The sequence below is a fragment of the Bufo bufo genome, chromosome 4 (genome assembly GCF_905171765.1).
Source record: "Bufo bufo chromosome 4, aBufBuf1.1, whole genome shotgun sequence".
NCBI classification, from domain to species: Eukaryota; Metazoa; Chordata; class Amphibia; order Anura; family Bufonidae; genus Bufo; species Bufo bufo.
The window spans coordinates 582,212,476-582,226,875 of record NC_053392.1 but is presented as its reverse complement, the minus strand read 5'-3'; the positions used below and the strand labels follow the sequence as shown (position 1 = coordinate 582,226,875).

Below are 14,400 nucleotides of genomic sequence, written 5' to 3'. Positions count from 1 at the left end.
TCCGCTAAAACCTAGGTGCATCTTATAGGGTGTAAAATACGGTGACTCGTGTGTAAATGTATAGCTTGTGGCTCCTGGTAGTCATACATGTTTTTTTTTACCTGGCTCTTTGTGTCTATAAGGTTGGCCATCCCTGGTATAGTGCATATACGCACCTCTAACTTCTGCTAGTGACACCAGGCGAACCTATGTCTGGTGCCGGCTTCCAAATCCTGCACTATACATCTGATGCTCTTACTACTTAGATTCAGCCTGGATTGATGGTCCCCCGATGATCTGGCGACGGCCAGTGAAACGCGTAGGGACGAATAGGTCCGACACTGGGGTCTGCATAGGGGAATTGGTAGGGATACCCAGATAGGTGAGTTTTATTTATCCACTGGGGTCACCCTCAATAGGGTGATCGTGGTGCTCCTCTGACTGGTATAAGCCCAGGTCAAGTAGGGTAAGATAAGGGTCAGAGACCCAGCACTGGAATCATGGAGACCTCAGTGGTAGCACCACTTTGAAAGACTGTGGTAAGACTGTTCCTCTTTTACTGAGCACTGGTAATTTAGGCACATTCGTGCAGCACCTATTCTTGTCTATTATACTTATGGGCTATTATTTGATATCTAGTGTTGATTAAAAGTTAAGCTTTAACAAGGTCACCCATTTTGTTGTTATATACTTTTTTATCATTACATAATGAAAAGTTACATAAACAGTTTTACAATATAAGAAACAGTCGGTACAATTTGCATCTCAACTTATTCTGGCACATTGCTACACAATTCTTGTAGTTTCAGCAGACAGTGGTGTGCATAAAAATAATACATTTTAAGTGATTGAACAAACGGGATTATGGGCATTTGTCAAGGCCTTGCACAGTCTCGACACGGAACACTGTGTGTGTGGAGATCTGCGCCATACGCCCTAGACCCTGTCAAATTTCTGAGGTCTGTTGCGGTGTTTGTATACCAAAGAAATATAGGGTAAGATCTGATTTATTTGTGTTTTCCACATACTTAAGGTTGGCACATTTGGGCTGTACCACCTCAAAGCAATACATTTGCGTGCTAGGAACAGCGACTCCCGCAGGAAGATAGACATGAAGATCCAGCTAATTTTAAGAGGAGTAAAAAAAGAAAAAATATTTTTCATGAGACCGCAGATCAGACCTGAGATGAGACCCTCAATCCTCATCAGACCTCAGATCAAACCCCAATCTTCATAAGAACTCTGATCAGACACCCAAATCAGACCTCTCACCAGACCTCAAATTAGACCCCCAATCTTCATCAGACCCCAGATCACACCCTAATCTTCATCAGACCTTAAATGAGATCCCCAGTTTTCATCAGACCTTAAATGAGATCCCCAATCTTCATCAGACCTCAGGTCAGACCCCCAGTCTTCATCAGACCTCAGGTCAGACCACCAGTCTTCATCAGACCTCAGGTCAGACCACCAGTCTTCAGCAGACCTCAGGTCAGACCCCCAGTCTTCAGCAGACCTCAGGTCAGACCCCCAGTCTTCAGCAGACCTCAGGTCAGACCCCCCAGTCTTCAGCAGACCTCAGGTCAGACCCCCCAGTCTTCAGCAGACCTCAGGTCAGACCCCCCCAGTCTTCAGCAGACCTCAGGTCAGACCCCCCCAGTCTTCAGCAGACCTCAGGTCAGACCCCCCCAGTCTTCAGCAGACCTCAGGTCAGACCCCCCCAGTCTTCAGCAGACCTCAGGTCAGACCCCCCCAGTCTTCAGCAGACCTCAGGTCAGACCCCCCCAGTCTTCAGCAGACCTCAGGTCAGACCCCCCCAGTCTTCAGCAGACCTCAGGTCAGACCCCCCCAGTCTTCAGCAGACCTCAGGTCAGACCCCCCCAGTCTTCAGCAGACCTCAGGTCAGACCCCCCCAGTCTTCAGCAGACCTCAGGTCAGACCCCCCCAGTCTTCAGCAGACCTCAGGTCAGACCCCCCCAGTCTTCAGCAGACCTCAGGTCAGACCCCCCCAGTCTTCAGCAGACCTCAGGTCAGACCCCCCCAGTCTTCAGCAGACCTCAGGTCAGACCCCCCCAGTCTTCAGCAGACCTCAGGTCAGACCCCCCCAGTCTTCAGCAGACCTCAGGTCAGACCCCCCCAGTCTTCAGCAGACCTCAGGTCAGACCCCCCCAGTCTTCAGCAGACCTCAGGTCAGACCCCCCCAGTCTTCAGCAGACCTCAGGTCAGACCCCCCCAGTCTTCAGCAGACCTCAGGTCAGACCCCCCCAGTCTTCAGCAGACCTCAGGTCAGACCCCCCCAGTCTTCAGCAGACCTCAGGTCAGACCCCCCCAGTCTTCAGCAGACCTCAGGTCAGACCCCCCCAGTCTTCAGCAGACCTCAGGTCAGACCCCCCCAGTCTTCAGCAGACCTCAGGTCAGACCCCCCCAGTCTTCAGCAGACCTCAGGTCAGACCCCCCCAGTCTTCAGCAGACCTCAGGTCAGACCCCCCCAGTCTTCAGCAGACCTCAGGTCAGACCCCCCCCAGTCTTCAGCAGACCTCAGGTCAGACCCCCCAGTCTTCAGCAGACCTCAGGTCAGACCCCCCAGTCTTCAGCAGACCTCAGGTCAGACCCCCCAGTCTTCAGCAGACCTCAGGTCAGACCCCCCAGTCTTCAGCAGACCTCAAAACAACATCTTTGCCCCAGGTGAAATTAAGAAGTCCTAACTTCATTCCTTGGCATCATCATGCTGAAACAGAAAGGATTTAGTTCAGATGACCTGCTGCAGATTTGCAGTGTAGTGTTACATAATAACAATTCACAAAAATACATGAGGATAGGGTTTAAAAACCCCATTCACATATAGCAGAAAAATGCTGCATGCTCAATATGGTGCAGAAAAGCCATGAATTTTAAAACCTTCCATATCATCAGTGCAACATATCAGGTTTATGGGTTTTGGCAAGTTGCTTTAATCATCACCCAGTAGGTTATGATTGAAGCGTACCTGAGTTTTCAACAAAGTTTGCATAATGGCTGTGTTTCTTTGTACATTTATAACTGTGAAGGAACAGGTCTTGTTTGGGATTCCCTAATGTCTTTTTCAGCCTGATTATTCCCCTCTTCAGCTGCACATCTAGATGCATTTCTCTCAGCAGCAGGGGGTGTCTCCCTTCTATTGAATCTGCCAGCACTCTACTGCTCAAGCAGGCTTCAGTAGCTATTACTAGAATATACCAATACAGGTCAGCAGGTGACAGCACTGTATTGGTATACTATAAATGGAATGTTCTGTGATGGCTATTTAGCCATCACAGAACACAATGGGCAGTCTAATGATTGCCAGTTATAGTCACCCAGGGTGACAAAAAAAAAAGTAAGAAGAAAAAAAAGTCAACATTTTTTAAAAATCTCAAAAAAAAAAAAATGGCCTCCTTTCCCCAAAATAAAAATTCATAACCAATAAAAAATACACAACCATGGGCATCGCTTCGTGCAAAAAAAAAAACTCCTGCACTATTAAAATATAACAATATTTATCCCATCCAATGACAAAAAAAAAATGGCCAATTCGCCATTTATTTATAACTTCACTTCCCCCAAAAAAATTTATAAAAATTTATCAAAAAGTAGCACACACTTCAGATTGCTATCACTGATAAGTACAGATCATTCCACAAAAAAGTCCTCACACAGCTCCGTATACATACAGTAACTACAAAAAAGTTATAGGGGTCAGAATATAGTGATGAAAATCGCAGGGTCCTCTAAGAGTTAAATGAAGTGAATGGTGGTGGAACTAGAAAATGAAATAGTGTGAAAGTACAGGGACTAGCCAAAAACCAGCCTGATATGTTGCCCCGCTTTGGAAGATTTGAAGATCCAATAAAGAGATTGTTTTAACTGGACATCATATTGTACCTACATGTGATAGCCGTGTCTATAAACTGCTCTATGGCAAAGGTGAAGGCAGGTTACCTCCCGGTCATTTCTTTATCGGAGAAGAATCTGCAATGTTTGAAGTTAATATATCCTGACTCTTCAGAAACTGGGCCACCAGTTGTAATCCCGGCAGGGTCTTGCCTTAGGATAGTTATAGTTAATACGGTTAAAAAAAGACAACTTCAGATACTGCGGACATCGGCTGCGGAGGGGAACACTGACGGTGGGTCACTGGGGGGCTGGGGAGACCAAATGCGACTCTGCCATTCTGCTTATCGGTCCATTGCAAATGATTTTTCTCCCCCGTACCCAGATCTGTGAAATTAGAGGGACCACATTTTTCTTTATTACAATTTTTACATATTTTTTCTTTTCATTTTTTGCAATCATATGTTTTGTTTAGTCCACTGAGAAAATGTGCTATATTCACTACTGGGTTTATTGAATCTAGGCTGTTCTTGTAAGTATGGAGGTACACGTCAAGAGGGGAGTGTACATCAAGAGGGCTGCAGACTTTCCCAATGTATAATCAAGACAAGGAAACCACGGCACTCAAAATGTAATAGTGAAGATTATTTATTCCATCCAAAATTTCAGGTTGGCGCCATCCTGAAACACAAACTCCCGGCAGCCGCATCTTTGGCCGTGTACGAGGTCTAGGATAGACCGAAACGTTGGCCAATGGCTCCTTGTTAATACATTTTGGATGGAATAAATAATATTCACTATTACATTTTGAGTGCCGTGGTTTCCTCGTCTTGATTCCACATTATACCTACCACTGAGCACCACCTTCAACGACTAGGCGTGCCGACCAATTCAGCCGTTATTGTTTCCCAATGTATAGGCAGTCTCCGTACACTTAACCCTTCCCTAGCTGATGGATCTTCATACACAGATTGCACATGGTGAGCTCACAGCACGTGCATCAAGGTTTAAAGAGGCTGCAGGTAAGGGAAGAGGTCAAGGATTCACACAGGACCACACCTCGGGGAGAGCACGGAAGACTATGCAACACACATCCAGGCACGCTTATGGAGCCTGCTTGCCTGCCACTATTACTCCTTCTCTGACCAAACTGAGGGGTTTAACGGCAGCGACGATATCGAGGTACTCATGGGTGCTTCTTTTGAGCAGGGGGAGGGAGCAAAGGGGGGACGGAAGGTGCTCAGACAAGCGGCTTTATTTCCAGCAGGGCAGAGTGGAGCTCCTCTCACCAGGTGTAGATGGGCCATAGACCTTACAGGGAAATTTTCCGGTGGAGTGATGCCCAAGGGGCCACCAACCAGAAAAGTAATGGTCTGATGCTCCCCTCCTGACTCTCTAATTCAACTGTATTGCCATCCTGAGGCAACTGGAGTAGGAGGACAGAACATGGCAGCTGGTGCTGGCCACCACAGAGGGGGGCAGGTACTGGGTGGTGTTTTATGCTGTTGGGGCATTATTTTGTGCTGCACTGTGGAATTTGGTTCTACTAGGGTGGATTTATGTGCCGCTATATAGTAATGGTGGCTCTGCCTAATTGTGTTGCCCCTCCTTCTGTCAATTTGGACTCGCCTACAACATGTGGCCACTTTAAGTTCCCAGTCCGCCCCTTGCCTCTCACAGGATATTAAAGGATAACTGTCACATTTAGACCCTAATTTCAATTTTCATATATGTAGTTACAAATAACATGATATTCCAAAATCAGTTACTATTAGACTGACTTACCCCATATTTAATAAGATTCAGCCCTTAGCAACCAGTCTGCATAAAACAGCAATTTCCCTATTCAGTTAAGATGGCCGCCACTGCCCTCACCCTGAGGCTAATCCCCCCTGCCCTCACTAGCCAGTAACAATAGCCCCCTAAAAGTGTCAGTAACCAGAGCCCTCCCCCCTAAAGGGTTAATCTCCTGTAGCACAAAGGGGTCCTCTTACCACATGTTGCTTTCATTTATACACTGAGCAGACAGATCTCCCTTCCCTGGTCTGCGCTGCTCCAACTCTGCCTTCTCCAGCTCTGCTGAGTGAGGGAGCGTCTGCCAAGCGCAGGGACAGGGAGAAGTGCACACAGCCCAGGCACTGTTATCAGCTGCTGGGGAGGACCTGGCTTTAATCATTTACTTACAGTCCCTGGCTGTCAGTAATCTGACCCTGCACGCTGCGTCCTCCGTCTATCTTTTCAGTCCTACCATGCCTAGCAACCCTATTTTAAGCACAGTTAAAAGTAGGCAGTACAGGGAACAAAACTGTGGAATTAAGGGGTAATTGAATATACAGTGAAAAGTTGAAATAGGGCCACCAAGGAGATATTACTCACCACAATCCAATACTCCAAAAAATAAAAAATATGACAGTTATACTTTAACTTTCCAGCTCTTCATTTATCTATTAGGGACTCCTCTGTTCTGTCTACCTCAGGAAGCTCTGTGATACTGGCCATGAGGAATCCGGTTAATGGAGGCTAGTAACATACAGTGGTATCCGTCACCCTTAGGCTGCCATCGTAAAAAAAAAAAAAGTAGTCTTCTTCACTACTCCTTACCTTTTTTTTTCCCTCTTGTGGTATAATAATGTATACTGGGTAGAGGAGGCCAAAAGGACGCTGAAGGGCACATCGGTACGTTTCCCTTTGTGCATAAGAAGCTTGATGTGAACAGACCCTTATCCGGTCATTTCATATCTAACCTTGGTCACTTCTTTTAAAGAGGACCTGTGCACTCTTCTGACATGTCTATTTTAGTAAATAATCCCCTTCCCCATTATGTATCAAATCTGGGGCATATTGTCTCATAGCGGCCTTGTGGTGTTCCTGTTATTTCTTCTGGAAATGTAACAATAAATTGACAACTAGATGTGTGTCCCTATACACTGACACTGCCCAGTCACCCCCAACTGGTAACCACACGTTGGCCCAGTGGTCAGCACTGGTGCCTGGCAGCCTCCAACCGGGAACGTTTATACACAACTGTGTGATATGCTCGATTTTTATTATATATATATACACTGCTCAAAAAAATAAAGGGAACACTTAAACAACACAATGTAACTCCAAGTCAATCACACTTCTGTTAAATCAAACTGTCCACTTAGGAAGCAACACTGAGTAACAATCAATTTCACATGCTGTTGTGCAAATGGGATAGACAACAGGTGGAAATTATAGGCAATTAGCAAGACACCCCCAATAAAGGAATGGTTCTCTAGGTGGTGACCACAGACCACTTCTCAGTTCCTATGCTTCCTGGCTGATGTTTTGGTCACTTTTGAATGCTGGCGGTGCTTTCACTCTAGTGGTAGCATGAGACGGAGTCTACAACCCACACAAGTGGCTCAGGTAGTGCAGCTTATCCAGGATGGCACATCAATGCAAGCTGTGGCAAGAAGGTTTGCTGTGTCTGTCAGCATAGTGTCCAGAGCATGGAGGCGCTACCAGGAGACAGGCCAGTACATCAGGAGACGTGGAGGAGGCCGTAGGAGGGCAACAACCCAGCAGCAGGACTGCTACCTCCGCCTTTGTGCAAGGAGGAACAGGAGGAGCACTGCCAGAGCCCTGCAAAATGACCTCCAGCAGGCCACAAATGTGCATGTGTCTGCTCAAACGGTCATAAACAGACTCCATGAGGGTGATATGAGGGCCCGACATCCACAGGTGGGGGTTGTGCTTACAGCCCAACACCGTGCAGGACGTTTGGCATTTGCCAGAGAACACCAAGATTGGCAAATTCGCCACTGGCGCCCTGTGCTCTTCACAGATGAAAGCAGGTTCACACTGAGCACATGTGACAGACGTGACAGAGTCTGGAGACGCCGTGGAGAACGTTCTGCTGCCTGCAACATCCTCCAGCATGACCGGTTTGGCATTGGGTCAGTAATGGTGTGGGGTGGCATTTCTTTGGAGGGCCGCACAGCCCTCCATGTGCTCGCCAGAGGTAGCCTGACTGTCATTAGGTACCGAGATGAGATCCTCAGACCCCTTGTGAGACCATATGCTGGTGCGGTTGGCCCTGGATTCCTCCTAATGCAAGACAATGCTAGACATCATGTGGCTGGAGTGTGTCAGCAGTTCCTGCAAGACGAAGGCATTGATGCTATGGACTGGCCCGCCCGTTCCCCAGACCTGAATCCAATTGAGCACATCTGGGACATCATGTCTCGCTCTATCCACCAACGTCACGTTGCACCACAGACTGTCCAGGAGTTGGCAGATGCTTTAGTCCAGGTCTGGGAGGAGATCCCTCAGGAGACTGTCCGCCACCTCATCAGGAGAATGCACAGGCGTTGTAGGGAGGTCATACAGGCACGTGGAGGCCACACACACTACTGAGCCTCATTTTGACTTGTTTTAAGGACATTACATCAAAGTTGGATCAGCCTGTAGTGTGTTTTTCCACTTTAATTTTGAGTGTGATTCCAAATCCACACCTCCCATGGGTTAAAAAATGTGATTTCCATTTTTTAATTTTTGTGTGATTTTGTTGTCAGCACATTCAACTATGTAAAGAACAAAGTATTTCAGAAGAATATTTAATTCAGATCTAGGATGTGTTATTTTTGTGTTCCCTTTATTTTTTTGAGCAGTGTGTTTGTGTATGTATGTATATGTGTGTATGTATATATATATATATATATATATATATATATATATATACCTGCTGATTATTAGTTTGATGTTCCCCTTAAAGAGGACCTGTCACCTCTCCCGACGTGTCTGTTTTGGTAACGACATACATTCCCCCCCAAAAAATTAAAAAATTCTGGAAGATCTTTTCTTATAAATCTAGATGTGTCGTTCCTCTGTTGTTCCTTCTGGAAATTTGCATGGAGGTTGCTCTCCCCAGGTTTGCTTGGCTTTCGTCTGGCTACACTCCAAAAACATACTGATAGGGAAGTTAGATCATGAGCTCTACTGGAGACAGTGAGTGGCGAGAATGTCTGCAAAGCACTGCGAAATATGTCAGCACTATAAAAGTGCGTAAAATAAATAACACCGGCTTTCCAGAAGGAACAACAGAGGAATGGCATAGCACAGATTTACAAGCAAAGAGGTTCCAGAACTCTTATTTTTTTGGGGGGGGAATACATGACGTTACCAAAACTGACGCATCAGATCATTTTTATAAACAATTTTCCATTCACAAACAGAAAAAAGAAGAACCCTTCAGAAGATATAGGGTTGGGTATATACAGTCCTGTTGGTTATTCAGACAGTCATCAAGACATTTTCATAAATGACAGCCAGCTTTCAATAATAAAGGCACACTATACAGAGACATACCCTTCACTTGTGGTACAAAAGAGTATTGAATAATCCGCCTCTAACCCTCCCCCACCCCCCTCCCCCTTCACTCGACGAGACGGGTACAATACCACTAATATAGGTGCAAGTTATCATGGCATCGAGGAAGACACAACCGACACTCCAAGTGTAAGCTCATCCTCCACCCTCTCCATGGTGAGCTATTCTCGGGACTTCTCCACTCCAGGTCGCCCACCATAATGTCTCTTCCCAGTCCCGGTCTCGTGTATATATGCATGATCCAAAACCCCATGTATCACTGAAACCACTCCTCCCAACACAGCCTAGATATTCATAGGCCAAGTTACACCGCAGTAGTCCTATAAGATACCCACTTGTCCCGACAGGTCCTCTTTAAGGGACACCAAACTGGTTGTCGGCAAATATAGGAAATAATGGGTGTCACACAGTTGTGTATAAATGTTCCTGGAGGTTCTCTGAGCTGGAAATGGGAGAAAAAAGTAAAGATCAAAGGAGCTGGGATCCTTCTGGACTAATTGTAAGTAATCCATTGAAGAAAACTACCTATGTATAGTCAGCCTGATAACGGGGAGCAATAGATTGCACTCAGCTGCACAGTAAATGGAAGATAGTCTCCTGGTCCTAGTGTCCGAAGTAAGTTTTGGTTTGTTTGTTTGTTTGTTTTTTACTTGCATCCACTTTCATCTAACTGCAGATAGCCATGATGCTATGTTAAGGTGTGTACATACTGGCCACCTACCTAAAGCTTCACCTATGCAGACTACAACTAATGGCATCTTCTTTCTTTTGGATTAGCTGGCCTTGTCTCCATCACCACGAAATCCTACAGAGCCTATAGCTGTACAGAGCAACCAGCAGATGGCCCTGAAGGTGGAAGGGGTGGTTCAGCACGGCTCCAAACCGGGGTTGTTCCGTAAGATCCAGTCTGTCTGCCTCAGCGTCTCTTCCACACTGCAGAGCAAACCGGGACAAGACTATAAAGTAAGTGGAGGCTCTCCTAGCTCAAAGTATGTTCCCTTCAGTGGTTTTAAAGTGGACCGCCAGCATAGTCTCTGGCTTGTGACACCCACTAGTTCCCAGACAATAGAAATAGCTCTTATTGTGATTGCTGTAATTCCTCAGAAGTGATTTGTTGTTCTACAAGGACAGAATGTTAGGAATGTGTCTGTACAGAGTATCCTAAATAATAAAATCCCTGTGTGAGTGCGCTGTGTCCGTGTGTGTGTGTCTGGGAATTGAAGTCCTGATGAGCGGCCATGAAGGAGACGCGTGCATGCGCAGTACTAAAGCCTCTGGGCATGCGTGGACACAGAGCTCCACACAATCGCTGCGGCAAGCTGGATACAGCGCTGCAGAAGCCGCCTGCACCACCCACGTGCCATTCAGTTCGTTGACGCCGCCTACAGCAGCGCGTCCAGCGCGCCTGCACCACCTACATGCCATTTAGTGTGCTGCGTCGGTGTGTACCCAGTATTACACTGGGCATGCGCGGACACAGCGCTCCACACAAGCGCGCCAGCAAGTAGGATACGGCGCTGAAGAAGCCGCCTGCACTGCCCACAATTCAGTTTGTCGGCAGCGCCTCCACCAATTAGGATACGGCGCCTGCACCGCCCTCACCTGTGCGCTGGCAAGCAGGTCGGACTACCACCATTTGAGTTAGTCAGTCACAGGTCCATTTCTGTTCGTCAGTCACAGCACTATAACCCATGTTTATGCACTACTGTTCTAGCGCCCGTTATTGTAATGGGCTTAATGTCTAGTATAGTATAAATTCAGATTTCTCTTCAAAAGGGTTCTCCACATTTTTTTAAGTCTGCCCAGACTACCACAAACACTGCATATTTTTGCCCCATATACCTGTTTTCCATGTCAGCACTTTCCTTCCCCTGTTCTCGGCATCACTGCATCCTGGCAGGATGTTTACATGCAGAACTTCCTGTTTTCATCAGCTTCCTTCTGCATTATGTAACCTATCCCGGCATGATTTGCCATAAATGTCTAGAGGAGAATAATCGTTAAAAGGAAATCTGCTAGATTTATTTCAAGCTGTCAGCTTAGAGGGTGTGTCCTTTCTGCTTCAGCTGGTGGCAGTTGAAGGATAGAACTGGGCATGTGCTTCCGTCTCTGAGTAGGACAGATAAGTTAGAAAAAGAGCAAACAGCAGGTGGCGCTTTACAGATAGATTTTATTGAATAACTCAGCAGCTGGAATACATTTTTTATTACAGGTAGATCCAGGTGCTGGTTTGAAAAATGTAGAATATTTTTTTTGTGGGACAACCCCTATAAGTTCATAACTAGCAGATATATAAATGACAAGTTTTACTGAATCTTTCCCACAAAACTATATATCAGTCTGCTCAGCTCCTCCTGCTCTATAACATGCATTTTGCTGTGACAGATCCTCACTAAGGCCATAAAACATCTTCTACAGGATCTGTATAATTAGTACCAAGAACAGGAATGGATTCCTTTTAAGGACAAAGGTTTTGTTTGGGGAGCAATTAGGATATGCATAGCATAACTAGTAGGACACGGTATCAGTTCCCCTTGTCTAAAGTCATCACCTGGCTCTAGCCAAAGCTGCAGCATTCACTGTGCATTAAATGTGTTACAATATTAGCATCAGACTTCTTTTATATATGTAGATTTTATTTTAGCATAAAAAGAAATCTGTGCACCGCTGCCGCTGTGAAGAGTTATTTTACATTCATGTATTCAGAACGTCACAGATTTCTGGCCTCGGAGCAAGACCTCATGAGGCAGCTTCATCTCTAAACCAGCACATGGCCGACGGCGCCCTGATGCCAAGTGACAAGTCTTGGAGATGTATTCATTGGTAATGCCTTGGCGCAGCCCTTGCAGATTTTCCTCCTGGCGCTGCTCCTCACTGAACCTTGCCTTATTAAACTGAACTTCACCAGGATTGTCTTGTAAAGGGTTAATAAAAGGGGGGGAAGTAATGGTGCGGGTTCCAGGCTGCACAATGGAGGGACATTTCCAGAGAAAATAGGTTTTCCACAGCGATGGCTTAGAATCCGGCAGTCCATTTACTGAGGTAGGTTTGAATTTACTGACTGCAGGTAGGACAATAAGGACTTCTTTGTAAAAATTTGTGATTGCATGTAGTTCTTGTTCATATGGTTGATCAGTGGATTGCATGGTAATGGAAGAAGACAGAGAAAGGCGGTAGTATTTGTGGCTTGTTGGTCCGTAGCCATAAGTGTCACCCAACATGACTGCCCGTCTCTCAAGGTTCCTCTCAGACATAGATATGTATAACCTGAAGGACCTGTTCACAATACCAATGTTTGAGGGAGACATAATACACAATGTAAATATAATATATATATACATACCGGTAAATATAAAAATTCTAATATAAAATAAGCTGCCAGATGCTACCATTTTTTGCGCCTGGTATGGAGCTCAGTGGTTAGCATTGATGCTTTGCCTGCATCTGAATGGAGCCGGTATGTTCTCCCTGTGGTTGCATGGGCTTCCTCCCACAAACCAAAAAGTTAACTTAGAATTCATGCTGTAAGGCCGAACGGGGACAGGTGCTGATGTACAGGAGGCAAGTCTCTGTACAGCACTGTGGAATATGCTGGTGCTGTATAAAATAATAAAATCTCTCCCGTAGACTTCAATTGAGAGAGACCGTTTTTTGGGGCCACCTCTTTGCTGGGGTCAGACCCTCACTGATGAGATGTTGATAACCCATCTACTGTATAATTTGTCTTTGGTGGAAAAAGTCTTTTGCCTTCTGAGGGTCCTTCCACCATACTCCCACCGCCACCCATCAGCTCTTATCACTGGGGAAAGCCTCACCTGACCTCTGTATGGCAACCACTGAAATGCATAGATGAGATGCCTCACTTAGTGGCACCTTGTGTGGGCTCATAGGGGGGACCCTTTTCTATGACCTCTATATGCTCTAGTATAGAGGGTTGTCTTATCCAAGTGGCCCCTTTAAATTTGAAGTACATTAAAGTGTATTTAAAGGCTATGTACACCTTTTGGGGGCAATTTTTTTTTATTATTGCATTGTACTTCTTTTTAGCTAAAAAAAAATTCTATTGATCTTTATTAACAATATTTTTCTGTACAGAGCTGAGATGCTCTAGTAGCTGCCTGTGGATTTTTTATCTTTTCCGTCATCTGAGGAGCTGAGGGACTCCTTATCTCTGCTCTCTTATATTATAAACACTCATTCAAGCTCAATCCTTATCTTACTGATAAGAATGTGGCTTAAATAAGTGTTTATGACCTCACAGTAGTTTAGAGATGAGGTTTATTAGATGACCAGCACAAAGTGAAAGTACCAGTCGCGCAGTTAGAAAACCAGTTTACCCTTTCTGACAGAATGGCTCAATATTTTTAATTAAGACCAATTGAAAATATGAATTTTAGCCAAAAATAAGTTAAATGTAATTTAAAAAAAATTGCCAGCAGAGGTGTACATAGCCTTTAAAGAGACAGTCCTGTTAAAATCAGTAATGCCTCTGGCTTTGACAAGACAATTATTTTCTGTTCATATCTAGTTGCCAGCAGAAGGGGTGAGGAGTGAGATAGAGCAACGGGTCGAACCCCACAACGACTACTTCAGCACCCAGTTCCTGTTAAACCTGGCTGTCCTCGGAACGCACCAGATCACCGTAGAAGCATCTGTCGTGGACTCCAACGGCATTCTGTGGAAGACAGGCCCTAAGACCACCATCTTCGTAAAGTCCTTGGAAGACCCTTACACTCAGCAAGTAAGACTGCAGCAACAGCCCCAGGTCCAGCAGCCCCCGCAGCAGCCGGCGCCGCCGCAGCGAAACGCGTACTCGAGATTCTAAGGATCCGGCAGGCAGAAGGAAGGCTTTGTTCCTGCTGAATGAATTAATTTCCTTTTTATGTTTCTCACAAGTATAGAAAAATCTTTTTCTATAAAATATTAGTGTAATATACCCGAGCATTGTGTGCGTTGTTCATTTCATTCATAACCAGGAGTGCACTCTAGCGTTGCACTTACAATGCGGAGAGATCACGTCAAGGTGAGCCGCATTATATGAGACAGCAGCCACGACAGCCTATTCTATGGAAACACTTGTGAGGTCATTGATGCCTATGAAGACCTTGGCATGATTTAAAATTAGTACAAATTCATGTGAGACAGAATTCACTTTGTTGCCGACCAGAAGAGAGAGAGGCGCACCATAGTTGGCACGCTGTGTTCACATCCCCTTGT

General features: G+C 45.6%; 1 protein-coding gene across 1 annotated transcript in view; it reads left to right on the top strand.

Annotated features, from left to right (window-relative positions):
* The window catches only part of INTS7 (integrator complex subunit 7), a 64,431-nt gene extending 50,306 nt beyond the window's left edge, over nt 1–14,125 (top strand). The window contains exons 19-20 of the mRNA XM_040430396.1: nt 9,961–10,146; nt 13,712–14,125. Coding sequence (XP_040286330.1) covers nt 9,961–10,146; nt 13,712–14,008 — 483 coding nt within the window. The 3' untranslated portion in view covers nt 14,009–14,125. The remainder of the gene's footprint in view (nt 1–9,960; nt 10,147–13,711) is intronic.
* Nucleotides 14,126–14,400: the final 275 nt, after the last annotated feature.